The following is a 23,856-nucleotide window of genomic DNA, read 5'->3' as shown; positions in this document are numbered from 1 at the left end:
GTTCGAAATAATACAAAATTAAATTTATAGTACAAAAACTTACTTTTGTATTAAATTACACAAGTGTGGTTTTATTTTAATACAGTTTGCTTTGATGGTAGGTACAAATTCGACTAACTGTATCTAATCTCTACAATTCTAATATTATTATTAATATGAAAGATGATACTACATTCCCAGACGAAAGTCTTAAAATTTAATTGTCTTACACTTATTCAGCACTCAGCTGGATGTGCTGATTAGGGATTCTTTTAAGTAAACACATTACATATACATACATTACATATACACAAAACGTTCATTCGTTTGGAAGTATTTTATTAGTCACATTTCGGGTGACAATTCTGAATTATGTACCTGCCCAAAAATATTTATTCCAAACTGATAAAGAAATTTGCAATTGTTTGAAAAACAGGTAAATAATGATAAAAAAAGGGATTATGGTAATTGGACTATTTATGTATAAAAACAGTGTTTATAAGAAATCTAAAATATGTTGGTCAGTTGAAAAACAGCGTCACTACAATAACAATTTTTTTCATATCGGATGTCAACAGGGGAAGTGTTTTCCTCAGAAAATTTAATACATCACTGCTGCCTTTTACTAAATGACACGTGATCTTATTTTCTCATCTATTAAGGGATAGCCGAACTAATTTCTCACTATCAAAATGCCAACTTATTACGCTAACATCAACAAAATCCCTAGTTTGCAGCTTTTAATGGTAATTGTAATACCACCTTAATAGGGCTGAAGTACTGCATAAAAAAGCAGAAACAAGCCCAGAATCATCACAAAAAAAATGTTACAGTAAACCCAAATAGAATTATTCAATGTATACAAATATGTGGAAACTTGGGCGTAGCACCAACTAAGTTGGACGATAAATGACGTTGTCATAGTGTAGTCTTTACTTTATTTATTCCAGCGTTGTTAGATTTTGTTTATGATCTGCAGTTTCAGCATGCAAAGTTTTATAGTTTGATTTTTATTTTAGGTTTACGTCAGAATGAGATTAAACCGAAATCCGAAAAAATGTTGGTAACACACACCGGAAAAAAGTCTTTCAAGTGTAAAATTTGTTTTAAGCAATTTAGTCAAGATGTAACTTTGAAAAATCATTTAAGGATACACACTGGAGAGAAGCCTTACAAGTGTGAATTTTGTTCTAAGCAATTTAGTCAAGATGGAAATTTAAAAACGCATTTAAGGATACACACTGGAGAAAAGTCTTTTAAGTGTGAAATTTGTTCTAAGCAATTTAGTCAAGATGGAACTTTGAAAAATCATTTAAGGATACACACTAGAGAAAAGCCTTACAAGTGTGAAATTTGTTCTAAGCAATTTAGTGTCGATGGACAGTTAAAAACGCATTTAAGGATACACACTGGAGAAAAGCCTTACAAGTGTGAAATTTGTTCTAAGCAATTTAGTCAACATGGAAATTTAAAAACGCATTTAAAGATACATACTGCGGAAAAGCCTTACAGGTGTGAAGTTTGTTCTAAGCAATTTAGTGATGGTGGATTTTTAAAAAAGCATTTAAGGATACACACTGGAGAAATGCCTTACAAGTGCCAATTTTGTTTTAAGCAATTTAGTGATGCTGGAACTTTAAAAAAGCATTTAAGAGTACACACCAGGGAAAAGCCTTACGAGTGTGAAATTTGTTCTAAGCAATTTAGTCAAGATGTAAATTTAAAAAGGCATTTAAGGATACACACTGGAGAAAAGCCTTACAAGTGTGAAATTTGTACTAGGCAATTTAGTGATGCTGCAATTTTAAAAAAACATTTAAGGATACACACAGGAGAAAAGCCTTACAAGTGTGAAATTTGTTTTAAGAAATTTAGTGACGCAGGAACTTTAAAAAAGCATTTAAGAGTACACACCGGGGAAAAGCCTTACAAGTGTGAAATTTGTTCTAAGCAATTTAGTCAAGATGGAACTTTGAAAAATCATTTATGGATACACACTGGAGAAAAGCCGTATAAGTGTGAAATTTGTTTTAAGCAGTTTACTGTAGCAGGCCATTTAAAAATTCATTCAAGAGTGCACACTGGAGAAATGCCTTACAAGTGCCAATTTTGTTTTAAGCAATTTAGTGACGCTGGTACTTTAAAAAAGCATTTAAGAGTACACACCAGGGAAAAGCCTTACAAGTGTGACATTTGTTCTAAGCAATTTAGTGTCGATGGACAGTTGAAAACGCATTTAAGGATACATACTGGAGAAAAGCCTTATAAGTGTGAAATTTGTTTTAAGCAATTTAGTCAAGATGGAACTTTGAAAAATCATTTATGGATACACACTGGAGAAAAGCCGTATAAGTGTGAAATTTGTTTTAAGAAGTTTACTGTAGCAGGCCATTTAAAAATTCATTTAAGAGTGCACACTGGAGAAATGCCTTACAAGTGCCAAATTTGTTTTAGGCAATTCAGTCAAGATGGAACTTTGAAAAAGCATTTAAGAGTACACACCGGGGAAAAGCCTTACAAGTGTGAAATTTGTTCTAGTCAATTTAGTCAAATTGGAAGTTTAAAAAGGCATTTAATGATACACTCTGGAGAAAAGCCTTACAAGTGCAAAATTTGTTCTAAGCAGTTTAGTTACTCTGGAGCTTTGAAAAGTCATATAAGCATACACACAAGAGAAAAACCTTAAAGCTTAGAGTTCTAAGGTTTCACTGAAGATAAGCCTTACAAGTGCGAAATTTGCTTTAAACAGTTTACTGAAAATAATGTTCCCGACCTTTCGAAATCTATGTCTGCATCTTGGCCATCAAACAAATTCTTCCAACCATTTTTTAATATTTGCTCGTTCACCTCCTCCCATGCTGCAGCAAAATTAAAAATTGTTGATTTTAAATTGTAAGACCTGTATCTTCTGCATTATCTCCATTGTGCATTACAACCATATATATACATAGATCGGTTTAAAACGTTCTCCTACGTTTTCCATTACCCAGTTGCCACTCCTCTCGATTCATCCATAAGTCTTCTTCTATGTCCCTGTCTTTCATTTCTCTATTGATGCCTTCTCTCCAACTAAGGCGGTGTCTTCCTCTTTTTTTTTCTACCGTAGAGGTCCACATTAAGACTTGTTTTGGGAGACGTTCTTCAGACATTCTCTGTACATGACCGTACCATCTGAGTTGTTAGGTACCAATATCGCCTCGTATCGAAGCAATAGAACGATTACTTCGTCTAAAAACTTTCTGCGATATATTGATTTGGTTGCCAAAAATTATTCTCTGATAAATGGGTTGACTAAGCTATGTTTTATTTTTTGGCAAAACAAAACAGCTAAAGTTGTCACCTTCTGAACGTAGAATATTTTTAGGGGAATGAACAGAAGCCTTGTTTAAAAGCAATAAACATTTCACCTCTTCTGGCGGTATTTCTAATTTCTTTTCTTCCAGATGCCTTCATGCCGTCCTAGAGCTATAATATGAAACGGGCAAATGATGCATTATATGTTTTAAAACTCTAGGTTTACGAGATTTGCCAACCGTTACAGGAGACAATCTATGCGATCCATCGGCGTTAGCACAAAGCAGCGCCGAGATCCTGTCCTTGCTGATTTTTCTTCCAGAATTCGATTTTTCATGTTTGGAGGCTTGTGTGCTTTTCTGCAAAGTGCGCCATAACAAACCAGTTTCGTTAACATTGTAAATCTGAGATTCTAATAGCATTTCGTTACTTATATCTTCTACTAATTTTTGCCTAATGGGTTCTGTTTCTTCTTTTGGTGCACTTTAAGCTTCGCCGTAAATTATTTTATTTATGATTCCGTGTCTTTTGCAAAAGCTCCAGAGACATCCATCACTTACTCTGAATGGTATGTATATATGATTTTAATTCGACTGCCCAGACCGAGCATCTTCCAGTGAAGTTTCACGATTCAATTTCATTCGTTTAGGTTCATTCGTTTCATTCCATTCAATATTTAAAGGGTAGGACTGCGAAAATTTTAATTTATTTACTGGCGTACACTAAATGTATTCATTGAAAACGAATAAACACGTCAAACTGCTATAGAGTTGCTTGAATCCCCGGCCAGCGTGGTAAACACACAATATAAGCATAGAAACCTACGCGTTATTACATTAGGGAATCCTCTCTTTCTCTCCTTTCTCTCTCTCTCTCTCTCTTCCCTACAAATGTGTAAATTTATATCTCATAGATATAGTATCTTACTCTTACAAATATTACTATTAGAAATGTGCTTATCCTAAATTTTATTGAAATTCTTTGTAAAATACAGTGTTATGGGACGGGTTAAGCATGTATAATATTAACAATACGTTTTTATTTTTTTTATATTCGACCGGATTTTTTGTCCGTTATATCGAGGTTTTACTCTACAGAAATATCTAGAATTTCCAATTCTTATAAAATACATTCGTACCAAGGCGCACCTTCGAACACTTAATCGCTAGGTGTTAAAATTCACCTTATGGGTTGTTTTAATTTATAATATTCTTAAACTTAAATCAATTTTTTAATGATTAAGCTTCAGTTGCTCATTTATTTAGTTGATGTTCACTAAACCTGTTCTCCAATTCAGTTAGTGATAAACGCTTATATTTTTGTTACATTTGTTAATACTTACATACTAGACTAGTTGTTATAATTTGTAGTGATTATACTTGCCTATTTTGGATTTTTTCTCGATTCCTTTCACTACAACTAAGTATGGCCCTACAGCATTATTCTTGTATCTGTTGTAGCTTTGATTAAATTTATTTTTTTTTTCTCATTATCAGACTTATCATTTATTATTGTATTATTTTCATTATTCGAAATATCCATATTATCGTTTTCATTATTATTATTGGTCACTTGGAGATCAGGTGGCTTTTTCTTGCCGCCATGCGGTGACATATCAGGAGCCGATCAAAATTTTACTAATATAAAAAAATATGTAATGGAAAAGACTTACCAATGCTCTAGAAGTTATTTTATATATAAAGAGTTTATAAAAGTAAATTAATTTTCTCTATCTCTTAAGACTCTTGTCTGAAATGTCGTTAACCCAGTCAGTAAAAATCGTAGTATATTACGTTGTATATCAAAACTGTTGTTTCTAAGCTGTACTCTGTACTTGTGAATTAGTTTATTTTTAATATTGCGATATACTCTCGTAAGTAGTGGTGGGTTGCGATTTCACGAACTGCTACTTTGTCACTGCTACAACGCTGTCACAGTCGCAGTCCGCTTCAGTTTGAATCAGAGATATGTATGTTTGAATAATATAGCAGTGACATTCAGTCACGTTTTATTCTCTGTGACTGCACCACTTCGGTCCGGTGTACGCTACACAAGACGTTGCGCTGGTTCATAGATCTTATTTGGGACAGTGACAAGTGACAACGTTTACTTACTCCCACCCAGAATGTTTCGTCGCGACACGGTTTAACCACAGTATAAATAACAACCAGTATTCTCACTCTACCGCGGTACCTTTGATCTTTTTAGTCAAAATTCGGTGACCTTAGCGTCATATTGTTTGGATGAAAACCGTGGACTGGCACTGCACATATGGACGCGACAGAGCCGACTTTGATTTATTTTGAAAATTTATTTAACGAAATTGATTTTTATTTCAACCAATTTCAAAACTCTTTTCTTGTTACTCTTTCATTCTTCGAGAAATTATTAAAAAAAACTAACATTGTTTCTTTCACTGCGTTGTATTTATGATTTTGTTTTCTAACGTTCTGTAACAACTATTTGTTACAAAACTGTCTTATACACTATCAAAAAAAATCAAATAGAGAGTTATGCAACAGTTTTTAATAAATATGCTAGTTTTAAAGCTGTATGGGTTATAAAGTAGAATAAAATGCAATGTTTCATTTCAAAATTCAAATACAGAGTTTGGAATCAATTAATATATTTTAATTATGTCTCACTAAAAACACAAGAGGATATGAACAAAACTCCTAAATAGGTATATTGATTAGTGATTGATCTTACCTGGTCATTGTAATAGACTAGTCTTCTTATTTCGATATAAACGATTAAATAATGTGTTATTGATGTTTCCAAATAATCATTTTATTATTTTTTCTTTTAGTTTTGTTTTTATATTTTTGAGTATTGATGTAATAGTACAAACGTACACGGCTAAATAAAGTCGAGAAACATGTTTTAATAATATTCGGCTGTACAGCTAATATGTCAAAATTCTTTTGAAAGAGAATGTCAAGTATACCTACTTATAAAGTCAACAGAATCACCAGTAGGGATTTTTAGATTGTTGTCTATACTGTAATACCAAGTAATACTGTGGTTTAACCGTGTGTGTATGTAGCAGTGGTAGCAATAGTAGCAGTTAAGATTAAACCGCTCCAAAAAATCACTGTTTTTTGTCACCGTGACAACACTAGAGAAGTCACAGCTACACAAAAATCGCAGGTTGGCCCACCACTACTCGTAAGTATAAAGACAACCAATATTTCATTTAGTGCCAATTGCCAATTTGTTTCAAGGTTATATTTAATACAGTGTCTGCAAAAAAGTAAAGTCTTGGTGGATGTATTTTATTAAAATTTTGACATACCAGCAACTTGACAAGTATTTTCCAATTTAACTGCATGCAAAACCATTCGTATTATATAATTTTCACTTTACGCAAAACATATCTCTGCGCAAAATAGAGACTTGTAGAGACCTTGATGAACATTTGGGGAATTCTGTTCAAAATCTGGCAACTTTTAAAACACAATTTGGGGAAATAATTTTTTTGAGCCTGGCAACGCTGGGTGTTCTGTTACATAATGTTCCAAAATCAGTTCGCTTTCGCGCATGACGTAGTCAAGATCGCTTATTCCCGCAACATTTGAATGTAGCTGTATAGGAAAGACTTTTAAGTTTTTTTTATATAATTTGGCTAATTTAATTATAGTAATTATAAAGAGATGATAAAATTATGTTATTATAATATTTATCCTTTATAAAACATAGATATCCTTTATAAGACAAGTTTTAATTATCTTTTATTACACGTAGGTACAGATTAATTACTCCAAGAGTTCGATATTTCAGATGTTTAAAAAGATACAGAAAAGTGGTAATGGAGGTACACAAAATTTGTACGTATATATACCTACTGAACTAAACACAAAATCAAAATAAATAATGACAAAGTCAACTTTATTTATATCGAATGAGCTAGCTGGCCATCGAATATGAGTGTAGTGAGGGCACACAATATTGCACAACATTTAAAATGACATTTTTGTAATACTCACACATAAAATTATCTTGGTATTGTTTATAATAATGATAACATTGTATATTTTAATAATGATAACACGATTTAACAAAGAAAAATATGTTATTTTGGAAGATGCTAAATTGATTTCCTCCGAAACAGTTCTTATTGCAAATTGCATAGCAGGCTGAGGCTAATTTCTTACTTAACAAATCGATATGAAAAAATCATTAAGGTTTCATGACTAATAATTAATAAAAATAAAGATTTAGACTTACGTCGTTGACCTAGAAGTAGTAAGAAGCTGCTCAACATACTTTTTGGACTCTCTGTGTTCGCCTCCTTGTACGCGTTTCTTTTGGTTGGTTAAAAGGGTAGCCGATGTTGATTTAGGCAAATAAAGACTAGGTACTGCCTCAGGTTTGAGTTTTAGACCCTTTTTAGAAACGTAATTTAAAAGTTCCTGTTGTAGATTTCTTTGGTAATCTTCAGTTTTAAAATGTGTATAACAAATTCTTGCAGTATTACAATTAAAATTATCCTATCTACAACAAGATATAATCCACAGTTTTCTGGTCACGCTATCTTTAGGAAATGTATGAAACCTAAAGATTTTATCTTCATTGTCACTATTGCAACAAGCAATTGCACAGCGTACTTTGAAAAAGGTACAAAACCAGATATACAATGGCAAATAAAAACTTTCAGTTCTACAAAAAAATACTATACAGTATAAATAAATAGTAACTAAACACCATTTGTATAAAGACACATCTTCTTCTTCACGTGCCATCTCCGCGACGGAGGTTGGCAATCATCATGGCTATTCTGATCTTAGATGCTGCTGCTCTGAATAGTTCAATTGATGTGCATCCGTACCATTCCCTCAAGTTACGCAACCATGAGATTCTTCTTCTTCCTACACTTCTCTTGCCCTGGATTTTCCCTTGTATAATCAATTGAAGTAGGTTGTATCTCTCATTACGCATAACATGCCCCAGGTATTGCAGCTTTCGTGTCTTGATGGTTTCCAATACTTCCATTCTTTTGTTGATTCTTCTTGATTCTTTTGATAAAGACACATATATAAGCATATATCTAAATTATTTTTCTATTATAAAATAGATGACTCAGTCAGTATTGAGATACTTTAAAATATATTTATTATCTCATAGTCACCATTGATAACCGATATTATTGTTGAACTTTTGTTTTTATACAAGCTTTCTGTCTTGCCGGTGTAAAGTCGTCTGAAGTCGATATTTATTGTGTTTTGCGTTTGAACTAATTTGTGTCTTATTTTCATATTATTATATTGTTTGATAAGTAAATTTTGCATATAATAATCGGTAGGTTATAGTAATGTGTATATTTTTTATTTTACTAAATTTCATTATAACTCATCTAAAATACCATATTGAATTGTAAAACAGATTTTTCTCTATTGTACTCTATTTTGTTTTTATTTCAGTAAAACTGCTTGGAAGTGAGTGACAGTGAATCAGAATAAGCAAATCTACTACTATTTACCTATTCACAGTATTTCCTCTGCAGAAAATTTTTAAATTTCAAGGGATTTGCATACAAAAAGAGTACTTATATTATTAGTATATGTATGAAAACAAAAATAAATATTTTGCCTGAATCTCTAGGAGAAGTAAAGGTTTTACGCTACTGAAAATATATTTTTTATTCAATTATAACCAAAACAAAACATTTAAAAAAAAATTAGATCACTTTTTAACCATAATTTCAAAATTAATGTGTACGTTAAGCTGTAATAATGGGTTCGAGGTGGTTCAGGCGATCTTAACTACGTCACACTCCTGGGCCAGCTGTCAAATGTCATGCGCAATATCATACCTTGTGTATTCATTGTACCATGGTTCTGTGATCTGTGTTGTGGTGTTGTGTGTCTTGTCCTAGAATAACAGAGTTGGGAGTTGTGTTGGGTTGTTCTCTGGTCTTGTCTCGTCTTTTCTGTTGGATTTGTTGTTGTCCAATTTTTCACAAGTCACAAGTGAACATCACCCCTTCCCTAATCTATGGTGAACATTAATAGAATGAATGAATGAAACTTGAACACTTATTTAAACATACAGTATGGAGACACAGGAAGACATTTACACAAAAAGTGAAGTATCTAATATAAAATGCGAAACCCAATTAGAGAACGATGATGTGAATAACACAGAATTTCCAGTTACTATAAAAAATGAATTTAAACAAGAATTACTTATACTCGAAGATAATACAGCTAATGAAGATTCTAAAGATTGGTTCAATCAAATGAATACGGAAAAATTTATTGAAAATGTAAAACAGGAACAAATTGAAGGTAATAGTAATTTGTTAACCTGTAAAAATTTGAAGTGTGAACCAAATATTAAGGATGATAAAGACCTAATTGAAGAAAATCAGAGTCAATGTGGTATGTATAAATCAAAATAGTTTTGGGAAAATAATTTTTTAAAAATGGAAAAGGAAAATTATTGATAATCCTAATCATTTGCAAACTGTAATTACAAAAATGGTTTTTTTATGTGGGTGCATCTCTAAAATATATCTTTATTCTTAAATATAAATGTAACCTCAATTCAACTATTTGACTATTGTAATAATGGTATTAAACAGAGCCTTGGTCTTAAATATGTATGGTTTTTGCTTACTATTAAAATGCTAATATTTTAGGTTGATTTATGGTGAGTGTTGTTTTACATATGGGTGGCTTGTTTGTTCTTTATGTGATAAATAAATGTGTTTAGTCAGAAAAAACTGATGCCAGAGCAAACTGATGCAAAACAGTCCGTATATCTCTGTATAATGGGCCAGATTTATAGAACATTTTGTTTCGCACCAGTTGAGGCTTTGCCTCAGTTTTCTCTGTTACACTGGGAAACGGACTGAACACAAGAAGGAACCTAGGTTTTCATCAATATTAATATGATTTTTCGGGCAATTCGCATTTTAGTGCACTCTAACCTAACCAAATATATTTCCTCAAGGCACCGTGTCACAGTGTTGCTGTATTTATTTTAGTAAAATATGTATATGAATGTTACAAATATAAAGTTACTTTTACGAAATAATAATTTGTGTTATGAGAAGCTACAAATTTTAAATAAGTATAAAACTTGCCATATTTTTTTTGTAAAATGTATACGAAGGTTTAAAATATAAGTTACTTTTACGAAATTATAATTTGTGTTATGACTAAAATCTATGAATTTTTATATAATTTCAATGCATTTCTATTATATACGGTAATTTAATTAATACTATTAATTTTTAATATCATTTTAATAAATTTTATTGTTATATATGTTATATATCTTTAATTAACTAAAATCGATTAATTTTTATATGCATTTCTATAATATTATGTGAGAGTAGGAAAAAACTGGAGACTTGGCAACTCTGACACCATTTAAGAGTATGTTAACTATCATATAAGAGCTTGGTTAGGTTAGAGTGCACTAAAATGCGAATTGCCCGATTTTTCTGTTTTAAAGTTTTTGTTTTTATAATATTATGTAAATATAGAAGAGTTTAAATATGACTCAGTAATGCTTCAGAAATATGTTCATAATAAATTTGATAATGAGTTTTTTTTATTGAAGAATCCATAGTAGAACACTACTAACTAAATGTATAATTAATTTTAATAGTAGTAAATATATGCCTAATAAAAACAATTTTTGTTCTGTAAAGGTTTATAGGACAGTTGAAAGGTAAAGGTTATAAGTTACCTTCATTCAACTTAACAGTTAAATGATTTCAAGACTAAAATTACTGAAAAATGTTTATAACTATTTATTAGTTAGTGTGTCTCTAAACAAGCAATACTTTCTGCATATTGGGGAATGTTTTTAGTATGGCTCTGCCATAAAGCTTTATTTGTAGCCACACATTTTTTGTATATACTGTGTTGTTTTACCTGATTGCTAGACAATCACTTGGCAAGCTAAAATAGTTGCAATATTGTTTGCAGTTTTGGAAAATTTCATAGGAATAAAAAGACCAATACTTGGTCTAATCAGAGGATTATATATTATATTAAAGAAATACATTTGAGCTGTGAGTTGTGGAATTTGGAAGTCGGAATGTATATAGAATGATATGCAAAAAGACTGACAGGTTTTTACTGAAAAATTTGAGATTTTATTTTTTCTTGTCCAATTGTAGGAGAGAAGAGGGAGGTTTGATCCCAACGTTACATTTTTTCGGATAACTTTTTTTATAACCAATCTAGAACCTTGATAATTTAGTGGAACATTATAAATTTATCAAAGTTTTGGGTGTTATGCACCCGAAAAATATACTGCTAATAAATAACGAGTTTTTGTAGAATCTAGTAATAGAGAAAAACTAATCATGTCTCCCCGTACTTCGGGAGACTTGCTCCTTGTGTATGGGTGACTTGATTATACCTTCCCAGATTTACAATATTAAAATAAAACCAAAAATTATTAAAAATAGAAACACTTTCTGGCAGAAAATTATATTCAAAAAGTTATAAAAGTGAAAAAAATAATTATTGTTGAATATTGAATATTCTCAGTGATTTAGGAAAGACTAAACATCCTATGCGTCTACTGTAGCTCCTAAAAGTCGGGCTTGGTAACTGTTTTAAAATTTGGTCACATGCGACTTCACCTATGTCTTCTTTTTCTGGCCACTTAAAGGTTTTGTCACCTCTTTTTTGGGTAAATTTGACTTTAAAATCCTCATTCTTTCTTCCTGTTATCTGTCCTACGTAACGATGGACTAAGTTTCTTTCGTAGATAAAGCTTACAATTACCCAATCTTGCACACTCAATTCAAACTCGTCACCTTCTGCTTCTGATTCACATTCAGTATCTGTCTCTACTTGCATTTCATCATTACGATCATATTCAGACTCTAACGATGATAGCATAATGTCACTGCCCCCCGAACTTGAAGATTTCCTCTAATCCTTAAGTTTTTGTTTAATCATTTTTTTAAGTGCTCTTACTTTGGCCTTTACTCTTTTTCTAGTTTTTTTTTTCTTCTTTAGCTCTAACTTCAGCTTCAGGTGCAAGTTTTTCTGCTGTAGCTGTGAGAATTTTCATAGTCGCTCTCTTTCTACCCTTTTTTGAAGTCCTGATCCCGGCTTTAGGATAAGGTCTGATCATTTCTGGGCTACTAAAAGTGGCAAAAGTGAAAGGCTGGTTATTGTGCTCCATTGATGTTTGTTGTAGCTGATCATTTTGTGAAGTATCTCCATTTACAGCATGTGACCTAATTATTTGAGGTGTGGTAAAAGTACCAGTAGAAGTAGAAGGCTGGTTTTTGCCCTCTATTAGTGTTCGTCATAGTTGTTGATTATGTGAAATCGATCCAGTTGAGGAAGATGGTCCAATTATTTCAGGGGTGGTGAAAGTGCCAGTAGAAGTGGAGGGTTCGTTATTATCTATTGCTGGTGTTGCAACATCAAACTGACATAAAGTGGAATTATTTTCCGGATCTTCGCGATCAGTAACATACGCCGACATAAATTCTTCATTGGTAAAAATATTGGAATTAAAAGGTCATATACCCTTAACTCTGAATCCGCTTTCAATATTACGTGGGGTAAATGCTAACGGGAAAGCGTAAGCTAAGCATCCTCCGACTTTGTATATTGTAATTGTCCTGTGTGGGTCACCATCCAATCATTACAGGCAGTATTATAGAAACTCTTGAGAGGGCCAAATACACTCCTGTCTAACGCCTGGAGCTTATGCGACGTGTGTGGTGGTATGGTAAGAATTATTCCGTGTTCTTTGTCATATGTTATGGCTTCGAGAGTAACGCGGCTATCATGATTGTCCATTATGATTAAACATTTATTATCGGTAGTCGCCTTTACATATTTTTGAAAATGTTCCAAAAATTTGATAAAATTAGAAGCGGCCATCCATCCACTTTCATAAACTACGCCTGTGGTCCCTGGTGGACTATTATCAATCATGTGATCTTGCCAAAGAAAACCATAAAAAGCGGTATATGGTTTCCAATTGCATTGATTGCACAACAAACAGTTACTGTTGCTCCATGTTCCCCTGACGTAATTTTACCAACGTGCTTATCACCTTTACATGCAATGATCTTCTTTGGCTTATGGACAGTGGAAAGTCCAGTTTCGTCCACGCTAAAAATTGCTTCTGGTCCGATTCCATGGTTTTCAAGAACTTTCCGAAAAATTTTGATACATTATTTCTGTTGAAACTAGTTGCTCTAGAAAGACTATTTGCTTCCGGAGAGCGTAATGATAAGGTCTTCATCCTCTTCAGAAATCCATATAACCAGTCGTAACTAGCTTGCTTATGTTTATTCCAAGAAGCAGATTTTTTTTACTATTTCTAACGGCAAACTCGTACCCCAGTTCTTTTGCTTGTTTTCTTGTAAGGCGTAATTTGTTGGCAACATCTAAATAATTTTTAAACATATTTTCCTCTGCATTTGTAAATATTTGAGCCTTCTTGTAATCAGGAGAGAAGGATATTTTAACATTTTCCGATCGTTGTCTGCGAACGTATCTTTTTAATGTCATAATATTTGTTTAAAAACGACTTGCCATTCCCTTGAGAGACGTACCATTATTAATAACGTCTAAAACAGCTTCTTTTAACCTCTGGCTGTCGACTGGTGTTCTTTTCTTGGCTCCTTCCCTCCTATCTACTTCAATACCTGGGATATAAGTGTACCAGAATTTGTTGGTACTCAAAAGTGCCGATTATGTTTAAACGCAATTTAAGCCACTGAGATGAGTATGATTTTGTCAATCCTTTGTTACACGATTGTATTGTCTATTTAGGAAACAAATGTACAAGCCATACTCTTGCCGACAATGTTTTTGAGATATACAGGATAATCAATTTTTATGATAAAATCAATTATATCTGTTATTATAGGAGATGCCGTGATGCCGAAGAAAGTTATTTACAAAAATATGAGTTAACTGTAAGCTTCACATTTTAAAATTAGTTATAAATATACAGGGTCTTTCATAGCACTGTACCGCATCAAAAATATATTTTTTTAAACGAAATACCTTGTATTTTATTTTAAATTTCGTTATAAGGATAAAAAGTTGTAACCTGTTATACTGGACATTTAAATACTTTTAACCAATATTACACGAATAACCATAAAAAAGATTACCAACAATTATTTTGAGTTGGCCAAAAACTGAAAGTTATCATTGTTATATGTCAGTTTGGTAATCATCATTTACGTTATATCAAAAAAAATGTGGAGGTTATATTTTATATTTGTTAAACTATTTGTTTGGACTTTTAGGCCGTTATCTTCTGAGATTAAGTCTTGACGTTTCGCCAACACTAGGGGTTGGCATCTTCTGGAGATGTTACTGCTTCGCTTGTAAGCTGAAACTGACGCCGCGTTGTAGTAATAGCGTTGTTCGTATAGTCTCTCTTTGAGTGTATTCTTGGAACTGGTGTTTGATGTCCTTTTTTAGGCCTTCTGCCTCTTCAGGGCGTGGTTTATTTTTTGTTTTGTAGGCTGGTTCTTTTTTGTTGTGGGTCCACTGGTGGTCATTGGAGGAGCGCCTGGACAATCAGAGGTGAAAGACAATGTGTAAAACGGCCCTTTTCAGAATTTATTGATAGTATATATAGAGAATATGAATTTGTTGATTTGATAACTGTCTGAAAACGCGGCGCGAGAGAGCAGCTGTGGCTGTAACCTCTGCAATAGACAGGTATCGTTGTGCAATGGGATCGGGAAACCACAGAAAACCGATCCCCCCTGTCTAGGCAAGCTCGAAGTGAGCATTTATATTTACTGGCGACGGCGATAAATGAGGGGAGTTGCTTACTGAATGTCAATGTATTCATCAGGGAGTTCATTGCTGACAAGGTCCAGTAAAATAGAGGGTAGGAAAGGGAGTTTGGATTTGGGATGTCTTTTGAATACATTGCCGAGGGATGAGCTGGTAGTTTTAAGAATGCGTTGGGCTCTGAGGTTTTGGCCCCGGATGGTGCGTATTGCGTAACTGCCGCGTTGTACTACGGAGGCCATATTTATATTTTCCACTGGTTTCGCCGTGAGGGGGCGTGTCGTCGTTCGTAGCTTTTCTTTTTTCGTGTTTGGCGGGAAGGGTGTTTGTGGATTTTAATATTGGTATTTTGTCAATTTTTAGTCTATCCGATTAAAATTATTTGGATACTTATATATTTCCACCGCTTCCTGATATAACCGTGGGTAGTACTGTTATGTTTTATCCAGCATCTGCGTTTCTTGCCTAAACTACAATGGCTTTTATGTTCGTTGATCCTTGTGTTTGTGTGTCTTTTCCTGGTTCCCACATATACCATTCCACATATGCATGGTATTCGGTATACTCCGACCGTTGTTAACCGATTAAAATTATTTGGGTGCTTATATATTTCCACCGCTTCCCGATACAACCGTGGGTAGTACTGTGAAGTTTTGTCCAGCATTTGCGTTTCTTCAAATAGTATTCGATGTTCTCCGCTTCCCAAAGCGTGTTCGGCAACGGCAGATTTGTCAATATACCCTAAACGACAATGGCTTTTATGTTCATTTATCCTTGTGTTTGTGTGTCTTTTCGTGGTTCCCACATATACCATTCCACATGTGAATGGTATTCGGTATACTCCGGCCGGTTTTAATGGGTCGCGTTTGTCCTTCACCGATCTTAAACAGTCCTTGATTTTCTTTGTAGGCTTGAAAATGGTCTTTATATTGGCTTTTTAAGTATTCCCCAATTCTGTTGTTATCCCCTATATATAGGGCAAGATCGCTTTGCCTATACATGCTGTTTCTTCGTCCTTTCTTCTAAAATCGTTGTTAATCGCTTTATGTATTTCTCTTCTGGTATAACCATTAGAGGTAAGCGCTTTTTCAATATGAAGAAGTTAACTTTGCAGATGCTGTGGTTCACATATTCTCTTTATCCTCTCCTCCAGAGTTGTGATGAAGCCTTGTTTTTGGCCTGGATGATGATTTGAGTTCCTGTTTAGGTATCGTCCGTGTGTGTAGGTTTTCGAAACACTTTATGTCCTAAGTAACCCTCTTTTCGATTTACTAATACTTTACTCTGGGAACGCTAATTCTCTGTTTCCGTCGTAAATTGAATATTTGGATGTAGTGTGTTTATATAAGACAGGAAATCGTTAAGTTTTTCTACTCCGTGACCCCAAATCACAAAAGGTTCATCGACGTATCTAAACCATACCCTTGGCTTGTATGCTGACTCCATTATCCGCTTTTTAGTTTATCCTATAAGAACAGACATAATAGACTTTGTCACAAACGTTGATCATCCTGGCTGGTACATTGTTGCCAGTATTAGAGTCTTATACATATGGCAGTAAACATAGTAAAACAAAATACCCATCCCTTTCCAAGAAAACAATTACTAAATGAAGTAAAGAGATTATTAAATAAAAAAAGGAATAAAGTATTAGGTGTTATTGCTTTCCACATTTAAATAATGATTACAACAGTCGTTTAAGACTAAAATGCCACTCAACCTCTAACACATTTTTTGGGACCTCAAAAAGATGCAAAAATGTTTACCGCTCCTTCCTCAGGCTTTTCTCTAAACCCCCCTCGTTGGCAGTGAAAAACGGAAAACATTGATTTACCAAGAATCTGTACGCCGTAGAAAAAAATGTTTCAAACTAGAAATGTAACAGGTAATTTTAAAGAAAAATGTGTGTTAACACTTCTGGTGTAGAATAAATCGTTCTCTCAGAAATAACGCTTGAAGCGACCGGCGATTTTGAATGTTAGTTACACGAGCGAAATCAAATTTTTAAGTAAAATTTCGACTGTAAAAACTCGATATCTTTAAATCCGAATGTCCCATCGACAAAAAAGTGCATTTTAAAGGTGAAAAATGCAACTTTCGCATCCAATTTTTGCGTTTTGGCACTAATGAAGTCAGGCTCTATGAGGCTGTTAAATAAACAAAATAATCATTTTTAGTTTTCCTCCAAATGTTTTAGTTAGAGGTCGGGTCACGTGAGACGCTAGAAACTATCTGCCTACTTCTTGCTAGAGGAGGTAACATGCTTGATAGTCATATGCTGTGAACATAACTGAGAGGTATACCCAGTCAAACACATAAAAAAATTAGTATTTGGTAGACATGCGTTAATAGGGCTGAAGTACTGCATAAAAAAGCAGAAACAAGCTCAGAATCATCAGAAAAAAAAAGTTACAGTAAACCCAAATAAAATAGGTCAATGTATACAAATATGTGGAAACTTGGGCGTAGTACCAACTAGGTTGGACGATAAATAACGTTGTCATAATGTGTCTTTACTTTATTTATTCCAGCGTTGTAAGATTTTGTTTATGATCTGCAGTTTCAGCATGCAAAGTTTTATAGTTTGATTTTTCTTTTAGGTTTACGTCAGAATGAGATTAAACCGAAATCCGAAAAAAAGTTGGTAACACACACCGGAAAAAAGCCTTACAAGTGTGAAATTTGTTCTAAGCAATTTAGTGTCGACAAACAGTTGAAAACGCATTTAAGGATACACACTGGAGAGAAGCCTTACAAGTGTGAAATTTGTTTTATGCAATTTAGTCAAGATGTAAATTTAAAAACACATTTAAGAATTCACACTGGAGAAAAGCCTTACAAGTGTGAAATTTGTTCTAAGCAATTTAGTCAACATGGAAGTTTAAAAACGCATTTAAGGATACACACTGGAGAAAAGCCTTACAAGTGTGAAATTTGTTCTAAGCAATTTAGTGCCGACAAAGAGTTGAAAACGCATTTAAGGATACACACTGGAGAAAAGCCTTACAAGTGTGAAATTTGTTCTAAGCAATTTAGTCAGGATGGAAGTTTAAAAACGCATTTAAGGATACACACTGGAGAAAAGCCTTACAAGTGTGAAATTTGTTCGAAGCAATTTAGTCAAGATGGAAGTTTAAAAACGCATTTAAGGATACACACTGGAGAAAAGCCTTACAAGTGTGAAATTTGTTCTAAGCAATTTAGTCAAGATCGAAGTTTAAAAATGCATTTAAAGATACACACTGGAGAAAAGCCTTACAAGTGTGAAATTTGTTCTAAGCAATTTAGTGTCGACAGACAGTTGAAAACGCATTTAAGGATACACACTGGAGAAAAGAATTACAAGTGTGAAATTTGTTCTAAGCAATTTAGTGTCGACAAACAGTTGAAAACGCATTTAAGGATACACACTGGAGAAAAGCCTTACAAGTGTGAAATTTGTTCTAAGCAATTTAGTCAGGATGGAAGTTTAAAAACGCATTTAAGGATACACACTGGAGAAAAGCCTTACAAGTGTGAAATTTGTTCTAAGCAATTTAGTTACCCTGGAGCTTTGAAAGGTCATGTAAGCATACACACTAGAGACAAACCTTAGAACCTAGAGTTCTAAGCAATTTAGCGATGCTGTAATTTTAAAAAACATTTAAGGATACACACTGGAGAAAAGCCTTACAATTGTGAAGTTTGTTCTAAGCAATTTAGTGATTGTGGATTTTTAAAAAAACATTCAAGGATACACACTGGAGAAATGCCTTGCCAATTTTGTTTTAAGCAATTTAGTGATGCTGGAACTTTAAAAAAGCATTTAAGAGTACACACCGGGGAAAAGCCTTACAAGTGTGAAATTTGTTTTAAGCAATTTAGTTACCCTGGAGCTTTGAAAGGTCATGTAAGCATACTCACTAGAAAAAAACCTTAGAGCCTAGAGTTCTAAGCAATTTAGTGATGCTGTAATTTTATAAAACATTTAAGGATACACACTGGAGAAAAGCCTTACCAGTGCGAAATTTGTTCTATGCAATTTAGTTAATCTGGAACTTTAAAAAATCATGTATGAATACACACTGGAGACAAGCCTTGCAAGTGCTGGAAGCACATTTGAGAGTACCGCATCAAAGATATATATTTTTAAATGAAACACCCTGTATTTTATTTTAAATTTCATTGCAAGGATACAAAGTAGTAACCTGTTATACTGGACATTTAAATACTTTTAACCAATATTACATGAATAACCATAAAAAACGATTACCAATAATTATTTTGATTTTTCTATGATTGTTTCATCAAAAATTGAACTTTTACCATTATTGTATGTTAGCTGGGTAATCATTATTTAAGGTTGATCTGCACCCCCCAAAAGACAATCTCCAAATTCAAAAAATTTGAGAAGGTATATGTGATGACTAGAAGTATTTTGACAACTTTTAAGCAAACTTCATATTTTCGTTTTTGAAAAAACTCAGAAAAACTACTTTTTTCCAAGTATAAAGCGGGAAAACCAAACATAGGATTTTGTTAATTTTTTTACAGCATCAAGATATACTTATAAGAAATACTTACGAATTTTTTGAAAATTTTTGAATTTACAGTTTTGTCCCAATAGGAAAAAATAATTTGTTTCAGCTTATAATAAAGCTACCGGTAAGAACCCGAAAAAAATTTTAATAACATATATAAAACTGTAAAAGTGGAAAATGTTTGCAATAAAACGTTAAATATTTTTTCCTACACATATGAAAAATCTCGTTAAACAAGAATTATGTCTTGAACTGCCGCTTTCTCGGCAAAAATTGTTCTCTCATCTGAAGCAATGGTAGTATTTATCATCGATAGATAGCATTACGTTCGGCTTCGAAACGCTTCAAACGAAACGTCATAGTAACAGGGTTGCCATATCAATTACTTTGTACAACACTTTGGCAGATTCTTCTTCAAGTGCCATCTTCGTTCCGAAGGTTGGCGATCATCAGGGCTATACGTATTTTCGAAACTGCTGACCGAAACAATTCGTTGCTGCTACAGCTATACCATTCCCGTAGATTCTTTAGCCAGGAGTTTCGTCTTCTTCCTATGGACCTTTTTCCTGCTATTTTCCCTTGCATAATTATTCGAAGCAGTTCATATCTTTCGCCTCTTGTAATGTGTCCCAAGTATTGCAGTTTTCGTTTTTTGATCGTAAATATGACTTCCTTTTCTTTATTCATTCTTCTCAAGACCTCGACATTTGTGACTCTCTCGGTCCATGATATTCTCAGGATTCTGCGATACATCCACAGTTCAAATGCCTCTAATTTTTTTTTTTTTTTGGCAGATTATCAAAATTTAATAGGAATGTTATCAGTTTGAATTTTGAACTGGTCATGCTGAGAGTTACAGAATAGTAGATGCTGCTAGTAGAACTTTTATTTTGAAAGTACGATATCATAAAATTTACACTCTATAAGTAATATATCTATAAAAGACCTATTTAGTTTGAAAAATCTATTTTAGTTAATTATTTTAGTATTTATAAACAATAGAGTAGTATACCTTTATATGCTGTAGTCTAATTAATTTTTAATATCTCACTATGAAGTACAAAGTGCTATTTTGAAATTTTCATTCTTCGTTGTTCCAAAAACACCATTTTTTAGAACTAGGCAGCATACAAATGTTTGATGAAATGGTTTCAGCATAACTTGCAGAACAATAATTAGTAAGTGATCCTCCTTATTCTCAAATAGTAGTCCTTATTGGTATGTAAGTTATTCTGAATCTATTTCAGCAAAAAATTGTGTGCCGTCTCAGAACAATCCACCGAAACCATTTTTTTTATAGGTCCACCCTATTAAAAAATGTCTGTCCGTCAAAAGTCGTGTATGTCGTTCTGCACAACAACTCATTTTTACCAAACTTTGCACAAAATTCTATAATAATAGTTCATAGTTTAATACAGAGCTGTATATGTATACAGGATGATTTAGAGAATACTTTATTTTTGGTCATAGTTTTGCAATTTTTATATACTTAATAAATATCATAATACCAAGACCTTTAGAATGGATTTTCTCCAGCGCGTCTAACAATATGGCGATCGCTATAACATAACAAAATTCAAACCGATATTTTTAAATTACTCTTGGAACAAATCAACCGATATAAATAGGCTTTACAGCTCATACAACTTAACAAATGTTATATTTATGACGTTTTTGTAGTGTAACTGATGTCACTAATATTTACAATAAATTTTCTTGGAATGAGCTTGAAAGTTTTTTTTATTTCATAAAGTTCTTTGGGAAAGTTATATATTTCAGTTTCTGGTAGATAACTAACGTTCTTAGAGATAGGAACTTTTTTTGGACTGCCCTGTTTAATGTCCTAGTACTTAATTGTTATAACGGTTAACTAGAACTAATAAAATTTAAAAAGTGATTCTCACTTGCTATGGTTTTTTTTAATTTATGAAAAAAAGAAACACCTATTGTAATGTTTTATTGAGACAACTATTGTTAGTTTAATCTTTATTATTTGGACTTCTACATATCTTTTACAATGATAAGATATGAGATACAGATCTGATTATAGGAGATGCCGAAGAAAGTTATTTACAAAAATATGAGTTAACTGTAAGCTTCACATTTTAAAATTAGTTATAAATATACAGGGTCCTTCATAGCACTGCACCGCATCAAAAATATATTTTTTTAAACGAAATACCTTGTATTTTATTTTAAATTTCGTTATAAGGATAAAAAGTTGTAACCTGTTATACTGGACATTTAAATACTTTTAACCAATATTACACGAATAACCATAAAAAAATTACCAACAATTATTTTGAGTTGGCCAAAAACTGAAAGTTTATCATTATTGTATGTCAGTTTTGTAATCACCATTTACGTTATATCAAAAAAAAAAATGTGGAGGTTACATTTTATATTTGTTAAACTGTTTGTTCGGACTTTTAGGCCGTTGTCTTCTGAGATTAGGTCTTGACGTTTCGCCAACACTAGGGGTTGGCATCTTCTGGTGATGTTACTGCTTCGCTTGTAAGCTGAAACTGACACCGCGTTGTAGTAATAGCGTTGTTCGTATAGTCTCTCTTTGAGTGTATTCTTGGAACTGGTGTTTGATATCTTGTTTTAGACCTTCTGCCTCTTCAGAATGTGGTTTATTTTTTGTTTTGTAGTTGGCTGGTTCTTTTTTGTTGTGGGTCCACTGGTGGTCATTGGAGGAGCGCCTGGACAGTCAGAGGTGAAAGACAATGTGTAAAACGGTCCTTTTCAGAATTTATTGATAGTATATATAGAGAATATGAATTTGTTGATTTGATATTAATAACTGTCTGAAAACGCGGTGCGAGAGGGCAGCTGTGGCTGTAACATCTGCAATAGACAGGTATCGTTGTGCAATGGGATCGGGAAACCACAGAAAACCGATCCCCCCTGTCTAGGCAAGCTCGAAGTGAGCGACGGCGATAAATGAGGGGAGTTGCCTCCTGAATGTCAATGTATTCATTAGGGAGTTCATTGCTGACAAGATCCAGTAAAATAGAGGGTAGGAAAGGGAGTTTGGATTTGGGATGTCTTTTAAATACATTGCCGAGGGATGAGCTGGTAGTTTTAAGAATGCATTGGGCTTTGAGGTTTTGGCCCCGGATGATGCGTATTGCGTAACTGCCGCGTTGTACTACGGAGGCCATATTTATATTTTCCACTGGTTTCGCCGTGAGGGGGCGTGTCGTCGTTCGTAGCTTTTCTTTTTTCGTGTTTGGCGGGAAGGGTGTTTGTGGATTTTAATATTGGTATTTTGTCAATTTGTAGTAATTCGTCTATCCGATTAAAATTATTTGGATACTTATATATTTCCACCGCTTCCTGATATAACCGTAGGTAGTACTGTTATGTTTTATCTAACATCTGCGTTTCTTCCCTAAACTACAATGGCTTTTATGTTCGTTGATCCTTGTGTTTGTGTGTCTTTTCCTGGTTCCCACATATACCATTACACATCTGCATGGTACTCGGTATACTTCGCCCGTTGGGTCGCGTTTGTCCTTCACTGATCTTAAACAGACCTTGATTTTCTTTGTAGGCTTGAAAATGGTCTTTATATAGGCTTTTTAAGTATTCCCCCAATTCTGTTGTTATCTCCTATATATAGGGCAAGATCGCTTTGCCTATACATGCTGTTTCTTCGTCCTTTCTTCTAAAATCGTTGTTAATCGCTTTATGTATTTCTCTTCTGGTATAACCATTAGAGGTAAGCGCTTTTTCAATATGAAGAAGTTCACTTTGCAGATGCTGTGGTTGACATATTCTCTTTACCCTCTCCTCCAGAGTTTTGATGATACCTTGTTTTTGGCCTGGATGATGATTTGAGTTCCTGTTTAGGTATCGTCCGTGTGTGTAGGTTTTCGAAACACTTTATGTCCTAAGTAACCTTCTTTTCGATTTACTAATACTATACTCTGGGAACGCTAGTTCTCTGTTTCCGTCGTAAATTGAATATTTGGATGTAGTGTGTTTATATAAGACAGGAAATCGTTAAGTCTTTCTACTCCGTGACCCCAAATCACAAAAGATTCATCGACGTATCTAAACCATACCCTTGGCTTGTATGCTGACTCCATTATCCGCTTTTTAGTTTATCCTATAAGAACAGACATAATAGACTTTGTCACAAACGTTGATCATCCTGGCTGGTACATTGTTGCCAGTATTAGAGTCTTATACATATGGCAGTAAACATAGTAAAACAAAATACCCATCCCTTTCCAAGAAAACAATTACTAAATGAAGTAAAGAGATTATTAAATAAAAAAAGGAATAAAGTATTAGGTGTT

General features: G+C 33.4%; 2 protein-coding genes across 3 annotated transcripts in view; one reads left to right on the top strand and one right to left on the bottom strand.

Moving 5' to 3' along the window:
* The window catches only part of LOC140444203 (uncharacterized), a 32,083-nt gene extending 10,811 nt beyond the window's left edge, over positions 1-21,272 (top strand). Inside the window, exons 2-3 of one of the 2 annotated variants that reach the window (XM_072535948.1) lie at positions 8,694-9,653; positions 17,627-21,272. In XM_072535948.1, coding sequence (XP_072392049.1) covers positions 9,326-9,653; positions 17,627-18,621 — 1,323 coding nt within the window. In that variant the 5' untranslated portion in view covers positions 8,694-9,325 and the 3' untranslated portion in view covers positions 18,622-21,272. Of the gene's footprint in view, positions 1-998; positions 7,632-8,693; positions 9,654-17,626 lie in introns of those variants that run through there. The other variant, XM_072535940.1, reaches the window with a different exon arrangement.
* LOC140442787 (uncharacterized) overlaps positions 1-23,856 on the bottom strand; it is a 98,537-nt gene that overhangs the window by 26,366 nt on the left and 48,315 nt on the right. The window contains exons 6-8 of the mRNA XM_072533764.1: positions 13,823-13,915; positions 12,268-12,542; positions 12,024-12,173 (exon numbers count right to left, since the gene is read on the bottom strand). Of these exons, the coding sequence (XP_072389865.1) occupies positions 12,024-12,173; positions 12,268-12,542; positions 13,823-13,915 (518 nt within the window). The remainder of the gene's footprint in view (positions 1-12,023; positions 12,174-12,267; positions 12,543-13,822; positions 13,916-23,856) is intronic.

Source organism: Diabrotica undecimpunctata, chromosome 1 (genome assembly GCF_040954645.1).
Source record: "Diabrotica undecimpunctata isolate CICGRU chromosome 1, icDiaUnde3, whole genome shotgun sequence".
Taxonomy (NCBI): Eukaryota; Metazoa; Arthropoda; class Insecta; order Coleoptera; family Chrysomelidae; genus Diabrotica; species Diabrotica undecimpunctata.
This window is presented reverse-complemented; position numbering and strand designations above follow the sequence as displayed.